General features: G+C 40.3%; 1 protein-coding gene across 4 annotated transcripts in view; it reads left to right on the forward strand.

Moving 5' to 3' along the window:
• The first annotated feature begins 275 nt into the window (after nt 1–275).
• MCPH1 (microcephalin 1) overlaps nt 276–17,818 on the forward strand; it is a 176,847-nt gene continuing 159,304 nt past the window's right edge. For 2 of the 4 annotated variants that reach the window (XM_061622911.1, XM_061622910.1), the window contains exons 1-5: nt 278–558; nt 2,797–2,888; nt 5,757–5,875; nt 15,411–15,495; nt 16,200–16,314. In XM_061622911.1, coding sequence (XP_061478895.1) covers nt 366–558; nt 2,797–2,888; nt 5,757–5,875; nt 15,411–15,495; nt 16,200–16,314 — 604 coding nt within the window. In that variant the 5' untranslated portion in view covers nt 278–365. Of the gene's footprint in view, nt 559–2,796; nt 2,889–5,756; nt 5,876–15,410; nt 15,496–16,199; nt 16,315–17,818 lie in introns of all 4 variants that reach the window. The other 2 variants (XM_061622909.1, XM_061622908.1) reach the window with 2 other exon arrangements.

A 17,818-nucleotide genomic window follows, 5' to 3' on the forward strand; every position in this document is an offset into this window, starting at 1 on the left:
TCCTTTTCTGCTGATTGGAGCCAATCAGAGTGAAAGAAAGCGAGTCAGCCACTGAAAAGACTCTTCCAAGTAGCTAACCCTATCCCCTTTCATGCTGATTGGCTCCTGGGGATGTCTGTTGTTGTGAGAGAAGGCACTAACAAGAATCGCACTCTCAAACCCACAGCAGAAAAAGGTGTGACTAACGTGAAGGGACCTTACACTTCTGCATTTTCCACTACAGTACTTGCTTTTAAGCGCCTTGATTTTCGTTGCTGTTCAAGTTCCTGAGCGATTCTGCCTTTTAACTGTTGAACTGTGCAAAGAAGAAGCACCAACATGCCCACAACAGCAAAAATGCAGCGGTCCCGCCTGCCTCCTCAGGGATGAGCCCCTTTGGCTCGGCGGAGAACTTCCCCAGCCCGGCAGGAACCTTTTTTGGTTTGAACCGCCGCGCGGCTGTCACTATAGAGATAGGAAAAGTCTATAGCCCCTTTTGTTGTCTCTATAGTTTTAATGAGGCTGGGCGGAACCGGAAGAGAGAGGACGGGGGAACGGAAAGAAGGGACGAGGAAGAAGGTATTCCACAGTGCGCATGTGCCCGTTGTAGCCGTTGGTTTAAACAGTGGCGCGTTAAGGGTTGTTCTTGTTCTGTTTCTATGGAGGTTAGCAATGACCCGCGTTGTACTCGAGCTGTCTTGCCAGGTACTGAGCCGGTTGAGGCACGGATTCTGCCAGGCTTCCCGTGGGGAGAAGGGGTGGAAAGCGGGAAGGGGAGTGCGAGGAGGAGGAATGCTGTAGCCTTTTTCATGTCTTGTGCTGGACACGTGCGAGTAAAGGAAAGTGCCTTACATTGAATAGGGATTTTTGTGATAGTGCAGATTTGAGTGGCAATTGCTCTCCAGGGTCTAAGGCTGAGGTCTTCCCGTTTGAGATATCGGGGAATGAACCGCGGAGCCCCATGCACTGAAAGTATGTGCCCCATAACTGAGTAGCGGCAAAGGAGGCCGATTCACACGTAGGAATACGTGGGATTTCAGCATTTTCTACCACACACACACACACCACCGCCTCATCATCCTAGATATGTGCGTTAAGTTAACCCTGGGCTCACTGGAAACATTTTGGGGCTGGAAGAGCAGCTTCTAGCTCAGAGGGCCGTTTTTGATAGTTGGCTGTACATGACTAGTATTTCTTAAGGCCTTTCATCCCCGTTTTAAACAATACTTAATACCTCGTTTTTATCATAATGTTCCTATTTCCTTAGCTGAGTGGCAATTGCAACATCTGAATGATAGAGGGAACCTTATCATTGTAATCATTGTTATTAATACTTATAAAATGTTATGCCTACTTAAGGCAGGTTGTCAGTAAAACAGATACAAATATACACAAATAGTGTTTGCACATACATGCTTCTGCTGTGTCCTAGCAATTCTTGTCTAATGTATTGTACTCTAATTATATTGTAAGCTGGTGAATCTCAACTCTGTGATTTCTCGCTGTATGTAACCATTGTTATTAGAATTTTTTTTTACAAGATAAAATTTACAGCAAAATAGAGTATATCGGAAAAGAACACACACACAAACATCTAGCTCAAGGATGTTGCTGAACTACAGTTCCCATCAGCATCAGCAAACATGGCCATGGCTGATGTAATTTAGTAACATCTGGAAAGCCCAAGGTTTCCCATACCTAATTTAGCTAGTTTAGATAATCGCAAAAAACATGAATCAACTAGGAAGTGTAGCAGCTAAAAAAAGACTCAGTTGGTGTTTTTACACTATGTGCTATACTATCTTTTAGATGGAGTCTCAGCCGTTGCCTCAGTTTCCTTAATGCCACACATATAAGTTAAGTAGAATTAGAATCGTAGTGGTGGGCCTTCCACTTATTCAGTAGCAAAAACCACAGAAGGCAACACTCACTCCACAGGGAAGGAGTGTAAATTGGTGCAAGAAGTAATGCATAAATTAAGTGAAGGAAAAGAGTAGCCTGGGAGACCAGGGTTTGAATTCCCACACAGCCATGAAGCTCACTGGGTGACCTTGGGCCAGTCACTGCCTCTCAGCCTCAGAGGAAGGCAGTGGTAAACCCCATCTGAATACCGCTTACCATGAAAGCCTTATTTGTAGGGTCGCCCATAAGTCGGAATCACCTTAAAGGCAGTCCATTTCATTTTTCTGTCTAGATATGGCGAGAGTTAGTGCTTATATTTGGAACGACCTGTGCTTCTGTCAGTTGTGCTTGAATCAGTGGACCTCTCAAACAAGTTATTCAGTTACAGCATAGCTGCCTGGCACCAATCCCAGCATTTTTGTTGACCTAACTAGGGCACAAGTGGCTCTGTATGACACCAAGTGAGCCCTATTTCTAGCTACTTAAGTAAAACCTAAACACAAGGAGCACTTGTCTGGCTGGTGGTAATGAAAGTACAAATAGGCTCTTAAATAGCACTTCAAGTGTGGGCGTTGTAGATCTGGTCATAACTGGTCATAACCCATATATTGAAGAGCAGAATGTTATCTTCTGCAATCTGTTTGATTAGGCTGCAATCCACTACACACTTAGTGTATGGGAGTAAGTCCCATTGAATCCAGTGGAGCTTACTTCTGAGTAGACATGTGCTGGACTGCAGCCTTAGTCTCTGAAATGTATTTAGAAAAACTATATGAATATGATGCCTAGAGGTAGTTAACTAACATAATACAAAGGAAGTGGTTTAGGATTTGCACTCTGAAAATGGCAATCCAAAGATGATTTAAAAAATTTTCCTGTTATTTAGATCCTTCTCTTTTTATTATCCCTTCATAGGTGTTGTAGCTTATGTTGAAGTATGGTCATCTAGCAGAACAGAAAACTACTCAAAAGCCTTTACTCAACAACTTATTGATATGGGAGCAAAAGTAAGTTACTCTTTTTCAATAAAGTAGAATTATTGTTATTCGAAGCTGCAGCTTACTTGTAATTTTCCATTCATGAGAATTTCTCTTATAAATATTGTAATATCAGTATACCAACATAAAAGCCAGGGTAGACCCACTTTTTCCCATGAAATCTTTGGCACAATCCCTAGTCCCTAGTCCAAACTCACACCCTACTGTAACTAAGCCTAAATTTGTGTAACTAAAATAATTGCATATTCTCCTTGTTTACCTTCCTCTTTTGTGCTTCGAACTTACAGTTTAGAAATAGAAACCAAAGAGATTAGCCATCTTTTTGTAAAGCACAATGTACATGGATAGTGCTGTATTTATGATAACACTTATTAAATTTATTCATGATAGTTTGAAAATACAAAATAGTTTGAAAATAAAATGTGTAAACCAGGGCTGTGGAGTCGGAGTCGGAAGCAATTTTGGGTGGAGTCGGAAGTAATTTTGAGTCGGAGTCGGTAGAAATGCACCGACTCCGGCTTCAAAATAAAAATATTTTAATATTAATATGTTAACATAAATCAATATACATTTGCCATTTATGAAGGAGTCGGAGTCGGACAGTAGAAAAATAGAGGAGCTGGAGTCGGAGACGGACAGTAGAAAAATAGAGGAGTCAAAGGTTTGACGTACCGATTCCACAGCCCTGGTGTAAACTATTGCAAATAATAACTCAGTGGGTTCCATGCCCCATTATGTTCCATTGTTGCTGTGTTATTCAAGAAGCCTGCTCCAAATATGGAATGAAGGGCCATTGTGCATTGTCTCCAGGAGCCTCTTGCTAAGATAACTTGACATATGGAATAGAGGACATTTTCAACTTTTTCAAGGCTTTATATTAATGCCAACTGTTTTAGCAATAAGAATTCAGCCAAATACATATAAAAAAACAAAGTTCCTGCTGAGAAGTACTTCACATGTAGTGAATCCTATCTATTCATGTAATGATACTTTAGACTTTTTAATTTCTAGTAACTTGGGAAGTTATTGCAGGCTGTGACGATCCCACCTTTGACTCCACCTGTCAGGTTCCCAGCTGCTTGTGGCTACGGCCTTTCACTAGGCACCACCTCAGGACACCACCAGGCAGGATCATCATTTTTATTTTTTCTCATTCCGCTATAGCACAGATCTCTCAAGATCCCACTGCTAGGCAGCACCACCAGCCACTGCCTGTAAACAATACTACTAGAGACTTCACCTCAGTCTCCCTATTACTTTGTGTCTGGGTGCCCTTGCTGTCCACAACCCCCCTGTATCTTTGTCTATAAAGCATACAATCCTGGGTTGCTCTGGATACGTGACTTGTTACAATTTCTTCCTTCACCGCTACCACCATTAGATACAGTTTCCCTTCAGCCTTGGTAATTACCCTGCCCTCCCTTCTGGTCTGTATATCCCCAGCCAAGGATCAGGCTTTTGGTAAACCAATAAAAGTATTTATTTGATAACACTAGGAAATAACAAGATTACTTTAGGAATGTTTAACAAGCGTATGGTTTCATATAGTGTCACTCATGTTTCCAGTTATATATATTCTGTCCAAATATCAGCCTAATAGAACCCAAACCTCCCTCAGAACTCTTGTCAACTCAATCCCAACTGCCTCCCACTTCAACTCCTTTCCAATCACTCTCCTCTCAACTCCCCCCTACTCAACTGTCATCCTCTCATTTATACCTTCAGCCATTCAAAACACTCAGCCAATCATCATCCAACATTCTCCCGCATTCTAGCCCATGTACTCCCCCCTCTTACTCAATTCACTTACTATATATCCCTATATAAATCTGCACTTACCATATTTACAGTTTTTAACATATAAGGACATCACACAGGCCAATGCCTGACATTCACATAGTAGATGTTTTTATAAATCCTATACATCATAATAATTTATATACATTAGAAAACTTAATATTTATTATTGTTTTGTTTTTATTTCTGTTTCTACAAACCATCTATGTGAATTATTATTAAAAGAGGTTGGATGAGGGGCACATTTCATCTTTTGTTCTGGGTGAACTTGTTGGAAGTTAGGAGAAAAAATAAAAATCATGTCAGATGTGTTCTGAATCTACCTTTGTACATCGTTACATTGCCCAGTTTATCCCACTTTTCAATCTGGAAGGGTTGCCAAGATGCTATATATAATTACATTAGGGTTGCTTCTTCCCTTTGACACTTTGTTTGATGTGCATCCCAGTATTGCTCTGGGATAGCATATCATTCCCTACACCCCCAACCCAGTTTTCCTTAGGTTGTTGTGGCTGTTCTCGTAATCTTTTATCCTGTTTCACAACTTGATTATTGGCAATTGGGTGGTCAATTGTTGCCTAGCTGCCTGTTCCTTATTCTTTTCTTAAGATGGCTAGAGACCTCTTCACTGCCATGGGCAGAGAGGGGGCAGTCCAGTGTAACAACTGTGCCTCAGGTAAGCTGTTGAGCAATGGCAATTTTAATTTCCTTTTCTGGTTGTGTACTTCTCCTTCCTCTGATTACTGCAGGTCTTAATTTATGCATTTTAAGAATATGCAAGATATTAAAGAAGTTAAATATGAAAAATGCATGTAAAACTTTTTTTATAATGCTCTTAACTGAGGATGTCAATGAACTTAACCATATCATGTTTGTGTTAGACTAGCCAAGGTGCATAGCATATTGCTTTAGAATTAATAAGCTTATTTTTCTCCTTGACAGCTGCTTACTAAAACATGTCAATAACTGACTGTTTTAAAAGCTGCACATTTCCTGCTTATCTAGCAAAGGTGTGTGTAAGAATGTATTACTTTTAGTACAATTTCCATGCAAGGTTTCCTATTTACTTATGTTCTGTAGGTTTCCAAGACTTTCCATAAGCAAGTGACTCATGTAATCTTTAAAGAAGGACTGTCATCTACATGGAATAGAGCTCAGAAGGCTGGGATTAAACTAGTGTCTGTACTTTGGGTAGAAAAGTAAGTACTGAGGAAAGCATATGCTAGAGGGGAAAATTGCCAGCATGCAATTGTTTTATATTTGAATATAATGACTGCAAACAAGAATTAATGGACACAATTATGCAAGATCCAAGACCTAGCCTCCAAAGGAAGCATGCATTATGGAGAGCTCATAGCTCAGTGGTAGCACATATATGTTGTATGTGGAAGATCCCAAGTTCAATCCCAGGTATCGCTAGTTAAAAGCATCTTGGATAATACGGCTAGGGAAATGTTTGCCTGAGACCTTGGTGAGTTGCTGCCAGTCAGAGTAGACCAGGGGTTGCCAACATGACACCTGCATGCCCACATGCTCCTAGAGATGCTTTCCATGTTACCTGCAGGCTACCCTTTCCCACCCCTCCCCCTATTGAAATTAAGCTTCAAAGAAGCATTCTGATCTAGTCAATATGCTAGGTTTCAGTATGTAGTTTTGTAATGAGGGGTATCCCTTAACAGTTTCTCCAGTTTGCAGATGTGTGCCCAGGTCCTAAAAGAGTGGTGACCCCTGGACTAGACAACACTAGAGACGATAGATGAGTGGTACCTTGAAAGATTTATATGTAGTTGACAAGCATTTTTTCTAAAAAAAAAAAAAAAGTGTCTAAAGGTAAGTGACATGGTAGTCTAAAATCTGATGTAAACTACAAAAATATCTTTAAGAAAGATTTCATTTTTCTCATCTTCATAGACAGGTCTGATTTTGTGGGCATAGTTAAAAAGATGACATAATGAGCGTGAAGTGTAATTATTTCTAATTCAGTGTTCTTGAAACAAGTGCATTCAATTTACCCAATATATAGTGGATTATCTTATTCTCCATCTGTGCCAACTGTTTGCTTTGATAGCTGATCTTACTTTGATTTGGTTTATGCTGCAAAATTAATGTGTGATGGCCAAAGCCTTGTTGGCTGTGACATTAATGAAGAATTCTTATCAGATGTATTGTTCATCAAAAAAGCAAGGAATATCAAAATTAGCAGACTTGTATTTTCTCAAATCTGCTCAGTATTAAAAACATAAGCATGTAGAGCACCAACACAGTCTGACTAGTGTATTCATAATTATATACATTTTCAACTTCATTAATAAAATATGCCAGATGTTTGGACCATACTTATAATGCATGTGCCTTACAACTATAAAAGCACTAGGTGTCACTAGAATCATTTTGTTCTGATTACAAAATACTTTGATTTTGTGCTGCAGTCTTACAGATTTGTAGTCTTGATTTTATATCAAAAGTTTGCAAATCAGAGGTTTTCAGACTTCCAACTGAAAGGGAACACTTCTGCGTGTGAACATCTTTATTGTGGAACCCCCATGTTGCAGAATATTCTGCAGTGTAGTTGAAGATGCACTCTCAGTTCTCACAGGGCAGTGTCTGAGCCTGTGTATAACATTTGTTGAACACCCAGTCCACAAAGTCTTCTGGGCACTTCATATCAAGTTCCAGCAATACACAGTTGGAACATATAAATGTTGAAATATTAATTAAAGCACTGTTGCTGTATGTGAACTGAGAGCATCTGAGAACTTGCTGCTTGCACTATAGGTTAGAGAAGTTCCAGCCCAGCCCTTCTGGCAACCTTTTGTCTCCAAGCACATTGGGAAGCCTGCCCAGCACTTGAGGAATGCATTTGCTGCTGTAGCAAAGCACTTGCAATGCACCTACAGAGCTCTCTGGTGGCACTGGGTTACCTGTGCTTTGCTCAGAGAAAGAGTTCTTCCTTGAGTAAGGCATTGTGGCCAAGGTAGTCCTGGAAACTGCCTGCCTTGTTGCTGTTTTGCTGTGGCAGTGCAAATGCTGTTTTAAGTTTTAACAGTAGTAACCTAACAGTCTTCTTAATAATAGGCTTTTGAGGTTTTATGGAAAAAGAACCCTTTTGAAGAATCCTAAGGTTTCCTAGAGTACAGATTGGGAAATAGTGTATTAGATTGTAGAGTAATACAGAAACAGTGTAAGTCCATTATTAGACACCTGGCAATTAGCCTGCGCTGTGAGGTGTGCACATCTTTCATGACACAAAATTCAGTTCACAAAACTCTCAAAAGATTTACTTCTATTATAGAGACACAGAAAAAGTATACCTGAGTTGAGTGACAGAGACCTACCCTGTGTCTTAGGAAATACTTGTCCAGACTACTTTATGCCTACTGAAATTCCTACACTGAAAGTACTTCCATGTGGATTTTAGCTTTCTGCACTTGTAGAGATCTTGGCTGTAATTTATATATAAGAAGTCTATAACCTATGAAGTTTCTAATAGGTCTATAGATTCCTGGGAAAGACTATGAATACAGGCACAGAGGTAGGGAAGAAGCATATCTGTCAGGCTTCGTTGCAAATAAGTTGTTTTGCATTCTGTTCAGCCTGCTGCATGTGGATTTTCACACTTGTTTGATTGACTTGACTAGATCAGGCATGACAAAGGATTAAAACTTCTTGGCATGCTCTTAGATAGGGAAACTACAGCCATGCACGTTAGCAAGAGGTTAACTGTTGGCATGTAGGCAATTCTAAGTTCTTCAGTTTTCAGGATTGAGGAAAATTACTAAGAAAAACAGCAAATTTAGGAATAGTTTAGTGTATGTGAATGGGCTTCCGGCTGCTTCCAGGTAAGTCGCATTGCTTTTTCGTCTGATCTTACCCACGTCAAAAAAGACGTTTACACATACTCAGCGTCTCTATAGTCTTTATATAAACTTTCCGAGCACTTTATCAGGTCTTAGGTGAAACTCGCAAGTCAATCAAGTGTTTTTTATAAGCTTTTACAACCGGGACACTATTAACCTTGCTAGTAGCCTTAAGCTGCTGCCATTATCTTGAATGTCTAAGACTGTTTTATTGCATTTTACTACATAATTGGCTTTATCTCTAAGACACAAACGTTCTAATTGATTTATAATAGCCGAACTGCTTAACTCAAAACAATAAGGCACTAGCAGCTTGTTGTTTTACTGTGTCCCAGCTATTTTATATTCTTTTTATTTCCTTTTGCAAATTTTAACTGTTCAAATTATTACTTCCCTTTTTTTCCTCCGTAACTTCTCACGGACACCCCCCCTGAGGGTGTCAGCATATTTAACAATGACTTCGAGGAACTCATCCCAGAATAGCGTCACTGGGGAAGTTCCTACTTCTAAACGATCCATACAAACTAAAATCTCCAACTTCTTCACACCTATGACTAACTTTTCTGCCTCACCAAAAAACCCTACACCAAATCTTCACTTACCTTCGCTGAGTTCTGCCCACCATGAATGGTCTGTGGATCGGCAACTCTTTGCAAATGCCTGACCGAATCCTCCCATCTCCAAGAATCTTGCGGAGGAACTCCAAGATGCCGGCTTCCACAACTCACTGAGCCTGCTCAATGAAAATGAACTGCCTCCATTATCCTTCTTCACAATCGATTCCTACCAGCCGTCAAATGACTCGCTACTGCCACCTTCTGTTCATAGAAAAGGAAATACTTTTGATGCAATGCCCTTGAATTCATCTAACCATTTAGCATTGCTTGACGAAATAAAACTTATCAAAGATTGCATTATAAAAACAAATCAGCTGCTCAACACAGTTGTTCAGACTGTCCGATCACTCTTACCCTCCTCTTCCTCCCAGAGCTCTACAAAAGTGACTTCAGATGACACGAGTAAGAACCTGAAAAAAACTAAACAATCAAGGCGACACGCTAAACTCTCCAAGAAATCCAAAAACATTAAAAACCAAAAAGTCAACTTTTCTAATAAAATGAACTACAAACCGCTTTTCAAACTCCTTGAGCATCAAAAACCTAAACCAACGCCCAACCGCCTTTACAAAAAAAAATCCTGAAAAAGACAACACCCCTGGCCCTGGGGATCAGTGCCACCTAGCTCCTGTGTTCCCTCAATTGACTAACACTCCTGAAGTGGTCGAAATAAACAACTCTCAAGTTTCATGTCACCATGACTCTGCGCTGATGATTGAGACCCAAACTTCCTTTCAACCGTGGAAATTACAATTACAACTAAATAAATTGGTAATCTCTTACAAAGGCAGATTCAGTGAAACCAGACTGATGTTTCCCAGTATCTCTTTCCTGGACACTTGCTTTAGCAAATCTATGGCGGCCCCTAGACGACGAAATTTCGTTAGGTCTATGAAAATTCTAGCGCAATCATCGCATGAATGGAGGTTGGTTATCACATATCACTCGAGAGATATGGCCAATCACATCTTTCAAAAAAGGAATATCCTATCAAAATTTGGCCTTACAGCTCAAAGATACTACATTAACACAGCACCTCCAACTTCTCTAATGGACCCATGCCTCCAGTCCAGTTTTACAAACTCCTCAGTGTCTCTAGAAAACTCTAACAACACTGTTCCTTCTACGATCTCAAATGACTTTTCAATGCGATCTACTAGTTCTCAGAGGCTGGTCGCCCCAGAACATCTTGACGAGACCCCCTTTCAGGAACTGGATCCTGAAAAAAGCCAACTGGCTGAACTTTATCCTGCTCTACCAGAACCTGAAAGACTATCACTCATCAACAGACTTCGACGTTTGATCTCTCGTCTCCAGTCGTCTTCACAGTCCAATTCCCTGCTAGAAACTCCTGCTTTAAAGGTGGCCGATCACTCTTCTCACTGCAATAAAGGCATGGAAATTGTGGATGAAAAATCTACTACCCATTCTCAGCTCGAACGCTGCCCTAATACCAGTTCCTTGCGGCCCTCTGCCTCCACCAATCTAAGGAACCCCTCCTCAGTCCAAATAATCTCCTCAACTAAGCATAAATCCTCCATAAAGAATGGAGCAATCTTCAATGATGCTAGTGGTTCACTCAACCTAATTGATGAACTTAATTGACAACCATATTTATCCCCTAACGACGATTCTTTAGTCGACTCCACCCTACCTGATAATACAATCAATCCCTTGCAACTCATTTCCTGGAATATTGCAGGTTGGAATTCGAAGGTAACAGACCCCGAATGGTTTCCATACCTCTCCAGATTTGATATCATCGCCCTACAAGAGACTTGGGCTATTGACAAACCCTGCATAAACGGCTTCTCATCCTATGATCTCCCTGCCCTGCCCTCCTCGAGTGGTAGAGCGAAAGGAGGGTTGTTGTCTTTAATATCATCGTCCATTAATATTAAAATACATCCCCTACAGTCTCTTCCCCCATTTGCACTCTCCGTGCTTCTGGTAATAGGCGCCCTTTCAATTATTTTTGTAAACGTGTATATCCCCCCCGCCAAGGATTATGCTTCCACCAACCATAATTGGGAATTATTTGATCACTATATCTCCAATCTTGAGAACTCCCATCCCAATGCAAAAACGCTAATTATGGGAGATCTCAATGCAAGAATTGGTCCTAATAATAATGAACTACTCTCTTTGCCCCTTTGGAGAGGCGAAGAATGCGACCATACAGCCTTTCATTATGAAAGGAATTCGAAAGACACGGTCACTAACTACAGCGGAATTAATCTAGCCCGCTTCATAGCTTCCCATCACATGACCATTTTAAATGGCCTTAAGAACATTGATGATTGTGCCGAATTTACATACATCTCCAACCACGGCTGCAGTGTAATCGACTATGTCTTAATTTCCCAAAAATTGCTAAGTATGATTGATCGATTCTATATCGGAACAAAACTAAGTAGTGATCATCTTCCCCTGAATGTTATATGCATTATCCCTAGAGAGATTCGCCTGGCCCACAAATATAATCTCATTGAAAATTTGACTTCCTACCGTAAAAGACCTATCTGGACACTTTCATTAGCTACAAACATAGGAAAATATTTGTCCGCCCCGAGTACTGTAGCTACTCGCTCCCTGTTGATGAATTCAAATCCTCCGATGAGATCCTCACTGTTTACGACTCTCTATCTTCAGCGTTACGCTCTCTTTTATCCCCTCGACCATCAACCGCCAATTCTAAGAATTTTAATTGCCCTAAATGGTTTGACAAGGAGTGTCAAGCCTTAAAACTACGCCTAAGATCCATCTATCTTAATTATCGTCGTCAACATCTTATTTCCCTCCCCCTGGAGTATTATTTAACCAAGAGACTGTACAAGACAACACTTGCCCGTAAAAAACAACAAGCACTCAAAGAGGAATGGAACAATCTCATTGTTGCATCAAGACAGAATAACTCGGAGAGATTTTGGTCTATTATTACGAAGGCCTTTAGATCCCACCCCATAGCCGTGCACGCTATTTCTCCTCAGACATGGGAAAGTTATTTCACCTCTTTGTATCAGATTAAACACCCAACCAATCCAATAAATTCTTTGTCCTTTGAACTTTCCCTTCTTCCGGATTGGCCGCCTGTCAATCAAGCTGAAATAAGGGATTTGATTGCGGACCTTAAGAAGGGTAAAGCACCAGGCCCAGATAACATCCCTGCTGAACTTCTGCAAGATAACCAGGATTGGTGGGCCCCCCTACTAGCAAAGCTTTTTACCAACTTTAATAAATCGGGTCATTTTCCAATATCATGGCAAGAAGCTACCATTATACCCATCTACAAAAAAGGAGACAGGCAAGACCCCTCCAATTACCGCCCGATTAGTCTGCTTTCCATTATTGGAAAGCTATACGCCTCACATCTGAAAACAAAACTTCAGTCATGGCTTGATGACCAAAACATTCTGGGCTTAGAGCAAGCAGGATTCCAGAAAGGTTGCTCCACTTTGAATCATTGTATAATCTTGCAACATCTTGCTGAAAAATATAACAAACATAACAGTCCTGGTCTCCATGCTGCCTTTATTGATTTAAAGGCCGCATTTGACTCCATACCACGGGACAAACTTTGGCACAAATTAATAAATACCACTATCGATAAAAGACTTCTTTTCCTGATATACAAATTACATCAGAACACTTCCCTCCGAGTTTGCTGCGGTAATGATGGCGGCCTGCCAAACCCCATCCATACATTCACAGGGGTCAGACAAGGCTGCATTTTAGCGCCTCTCCTTTTCAATTTATATCTAAATGACCTGGCAGTGCAGTGTCTCTCCAATGATTTTCATATTCCTAAAATTGCCTCTACATCCTGCCCGTTACTACTATATGCAGATGACGCTGTGCTCTTATCTTTTACGAAGATCGGCCTTACCCGTATGATAAAGGTGTTCATGTCCTATTGCAATGACAACCAACTTGTCATTAATTTCGAAAAAACTAAAATTCTAGTCTTTTCCAATAGCAAATCCCTCCCTGTTTGGTCGATAAATGGACACCAGATCGCACAAGTTGCCTACTACAGATACCTAGGCATAATTTTCCACGCCTCTCTGAGTTGGTCTACCCACATTCGAGCAGCAGTAACGAAAGCAAGGTATTCCACAAAGAATTTACTCCGCTTTTTTCATCACAAAGGCGGCCGTTTTGTCCCAGCCCAGCTGCTGCTTTGATTTTTGTTTACGTCTGTTTGATTTGATTCCATTGTATTATTGTATTTATATATTTTCTGATTGTTTTATTGTTATGTACACCGCCCAGAGAGCCCTCGGGCTTAGGGCGGTATATAAATTAAATAAATAAATAAATAAATAAATAAATAAATTAAACTATTCACATATAAGATTATTCCCCAACTTTTATACGGCGCCCCCATTTGGATTCACTCCCTAGGTCCATCTGTTGAAACCACACTTTCCAGTTTCCTTCGCAGCCTTTCAGCTGTGCCCCGATGTGTTCCCTCAGCAGCATTAAGACTCGAATGCGGGCTGACCTCTTTGGACTGCCGAGCATGGATCATGACTTTCAATTTTTGGGCAAAAATTTCATTTAACCTTCCCCAAGGCCTTCTAGCCCCATTCTGGAACGACACCTATCCCTCTTCTTTGCTCACAAACTGCTGAAAATTGGCCTCTCCAAAGACTATCTGGCCTCCAAATCTCAAAACGATGCACTCTCACAGATCTGTTCTCGGCTTATAGATTTTGATTACCAAAACTCAATCTCTAATGCATCCAAAACATGCTCCCCATTGTCCCTAGATTTATCTTTTGCATCTGGTAAACTTGCCCCCTATTTATATTTTCTTACTTTTCCCAAATTACGTTCAGCCTTTACAAAAGCCAGATTCAATGCCTTAAACTCAGCGATAATGGAAGGGAGATTCCAACGAACCCCTTATGAGCATCGTGTATGCCCTTGCGGTCATGAACAGATCGAAACCCTTTCCCATTCCATTTTGGATTGCCCCCTTTATTCACAAATCCGAACTAAATTCCTTAACCCTATCTTGTCGAACCAGAAATTTAAAAGCTTTTCCCCCGAAGATATGATTGCTCTGCTCCTCACAGGCTCTGACAAAGATATCACCATACAAGTATCAAAATTCGTATCTGCTGCCCAATCAATACGTGCCTCTTTCTAATGCTTGTATCATGAATCTTGCTTTTGTTCTGTATCATATGTCGATTTCTTTTACTCTGTTTTAATTTTTGGGTCCTTGACCGCAAATAAACTACTAGTAGTGTATGTTCTTTCACTGAAATTGTAGTACCTGTGCTTTCAAAAAAATAAGGAAGGCCTTCACTTAAAATGTAAATCAGAGTAAATGATATTTACGTCATGCCAGAAAGGTTTTGTCTTGGACCCTGCCTACTAGCAAAGCTAAGCAATGTGACCCCTGTCCTTAAAATCCTCTGTTCCTTTCCTAACGAGAGTCTAAATTACTAGTTTTGTGCTTTCTTTGTTCTAGTGAATATAAATAGAAATTGTAGCATTTTTAATGTCACTTTTACAAGCAAGCAAATGGTCCATTTGATGACCTAGGTTTTCTAGAAAAGATATGCCTAAGGGATGTTAGATATGGTAGAAGGAACAGATGAGAAGTAGACTAGAGATAGGTTGGTAGGTTTTCAGAGTGAGTAGGTTTATGTTGCAGTCCTCAAGTATTTAGCACCATTGTTGTTGATAGTAAATCTGTGGCACAGCAGTTCTGCAATGGAGGGTGAGGAGAATCTGTGGTAAAACTACTATCACTTCCTATGCCCTGCTAGTTCATTACAACCCAGGAGGTGGCTTTTTCTTTTTCTTCTTATTTTCTTCATATTTTTCTGTTTATTTTCCTTTCCCATTAACATTGGGGATGGGGGTGGAAGGGAAAGAAATTAACACTCCCAGCTGGCATAGTTATTTTGGGGAGCAATGTTTATCTATTTTATTTATTATTTAATTTATATCCTGCCCTTCCTCAGAGCAGGAGCCCAGGACGGCAAGCAAAAGCAGTAAAAACACTTTAAAACATCATAAAAACAGACCTTAAAATACATTAAATGTTGGGGGAATGGGAAGATCCAAGGCTGATCCCACATCACCAGTAGTACATCTGTACCTGTTGTGCTTTCTATGGATTCCCTGGGGACATAATTACTATCCTGGTGGTGATATCATCTATGACCTCTGGTCAGCCACAGCATTGCAGCCAAATTTTATATCAAAGAAATACCTGAGTTCATGTTATTTGTTTTGCTCAGATGCCGAGAGCTTAGAGCACGTGTTGATGAGTCATTGTATCCTGCAATAAATACTAATGAAGGGTTGCCTCAGCTTATTAAAAAGGTGTGTATATAGCTTTTTAATGGCTTTGAACTTATTTATTTTTCCCTTCAAATTGGTCCTACCCTCAGGTCAGTTGTGCGAGTGCTTAAAATTGTTACAAATCCCAGCTTATCTATAAGGCACCTGGGGTTCAGGCAGGGGTGTTTACTAACATTCTGGCCTTGCACCCTGAGAACATTTGCTGGTCATTTTTGTTAACATTGTAGTTATCTGCTGTCACCACCACAAATAAACCTTCCTTTTGGTTCTATAGGTATGTGGTGGCTTCCTCAGTTTCTCATATGAAACCACCCTATTTTGTCAGTCACCTATAATTTATATTATAGATAGGTATGGGTGGGATGTGTGAAATGCATGCTTTTCTATGGAATGTTTCAGTTTGTCATCTTACTATCTTGGATATCCATGGGAAGTCTGCTGAGTATCTGTTTTTTTGCTTATGCAGCATTCCTGCAAATTTTAAATTTCACATTTACAGCAGGAAACCAGTGTATGTATACTGACACTCTGCTAGTTGTGGGTAAGAATGCTTAGGGGCATGTGCTGAGACTTGGGTATTAATAGAAGTATATAATATACTATATACACAAAAAACTTGCAGAATTAGTACAACTGAGTGATGATAGTTCTAGCTTCCCATGTCCTGTGACAAATGTGAAAGATTATTTCTTGTTTATATGAATGCTATAAATGTTGTTTTGTAGCACAAATGCATGCAGCCCAAAGACTTCGTTGAAAAAACTCCAGAAAAAGATAAGAGACTACAAAAAAGGTTGAATATAATGGCTAAAGAGTTAGCTGTACAAAAAGCAGCAACAGGCAAGTATAAAATCTGTTTATATCGCTAATGTCTTTTAACCATTGCACTGAAAAGTAATTCTGGTTGGTTGGTTTGGTTAAAAAACCTTGAGGATAGTCTTATGATGCAGTCTTGCAACTGTACCCAATTGTAACTAACATTAATACATGGAGGCCCTTGTGAAATTTGCAGGGCTAGATGACCAGCAAAGAGGGAGAAGGAATTGGGTAAAGGACCTGCTTCATCATTTTGCTCCCTCTTTCTTCCCTTTCCCTACTGATTCTTTCTTTGTGGAAGAAAGAGGAACAGGAGCAAGGAAATAAAGAGAGCGTTTGCTCTTGCTTCTCCACATCCTTCTCAAATCCTCCCTACCAGTGAACGTCTCCATGTCCCCTATGGTCAGTTAAAGGAGGGATTGGGGATCAGTGTACTTCTGAATCCTTTGATTTCCCTTCTGCAGGCTGTTTGGTTGTGCAGGGAAAACTCAGGTGTGCTCAGCCAACACACTTAGCTTCTGGTCTCTTTTCTGGGCTAGTCTCTTGTGCACTCCTCTCTTCAGCTGGAGATAGAGCAAAGCACATATGCACCACTCACATTCAGATCTGGCTTTAGGTAAAAAAAAGAGTCATTTTGACGTCACAACCACCCATACCATAGTTTTCTTACAAGGATAGAGAGACCATTCTATCTTCCCTTCCTTGCCACCACCCAGTTTAGTCATGTAGCCTTTCCACACTGTGGAACTCTATAGGGTGTTATAAACCAAGTAACATCTGTTTGAAATCATATTTTCTGTTAAGGTTTCCAAAATTGTTGCCTTTTAAATACTAAAGATGCAGGTCCTGATCTAGCAGCAGCAATCTTTGTATAGAAATAGGTTTCCATACTGTAGTGAAAAAGCTAGCTATGTATGGTAGGAGAACCTCTGGATCCACCATCTGGCTTCCACATGCATTTTCTTCCCAAAGAGAGAGGCAATAAAGCTCTTCTGTTAGGATTATAAGTGGGAAGTAAGTGAATTAATAAATACATTAAGACTGTCTGGGTGCCCTAGTTCCTATCTTGTCCTGTTCGTGGTGAGTGCTATCTCAACAGTTTCAAACATTTTGGGCCGGATAGAAGCAGGTGATCTCTGAATTGGGGCAGGGGGGAAACCAACAACTGCAATCTGTATTCAGGGTTGTCTGAATCAAGGTGGTTAAATTCATTTTACTATTGCTCCTTCTTAAGCAAATAGCAAACTTAAGCAGTGGGTGCAAACAGGTATATAGCCAAACAGGGTTACTGTAAAGCAATACCAACATGCTTGAGGGAACTCTGAGGTCTACAGACGTAGAAAACTCTTATAAAAAAAACACCCAAAAACCTATGGTGGCAACACACATCCAGCAACCTTATGAGGGCTGAGCATTCTCAGTAGTCAGGAATGGTGAGTTATCAATACAAGCTACTCTCCACATTCCTTTGGTATTCCTTAGGTTAACTGTTTTCAATTAGCTGATTATCTTAAGAAAATGCAAGATA

The sequence above is a fragment of the Rhineura floridana genome, chromosome 4, assembly GCF_030035675.1.
Source record: "Rhineura floridana isolate rRhiFlo1 chromosome 4, rRhiFlo1.hap2, whole genome shotgun sequence".
Taxonomy (NCBI): Eukaryota; Metazoa; Chordata; class Lepidosauria; order Squamata; family Rhineuridae; genus Rhineura; species Rhineura floridana.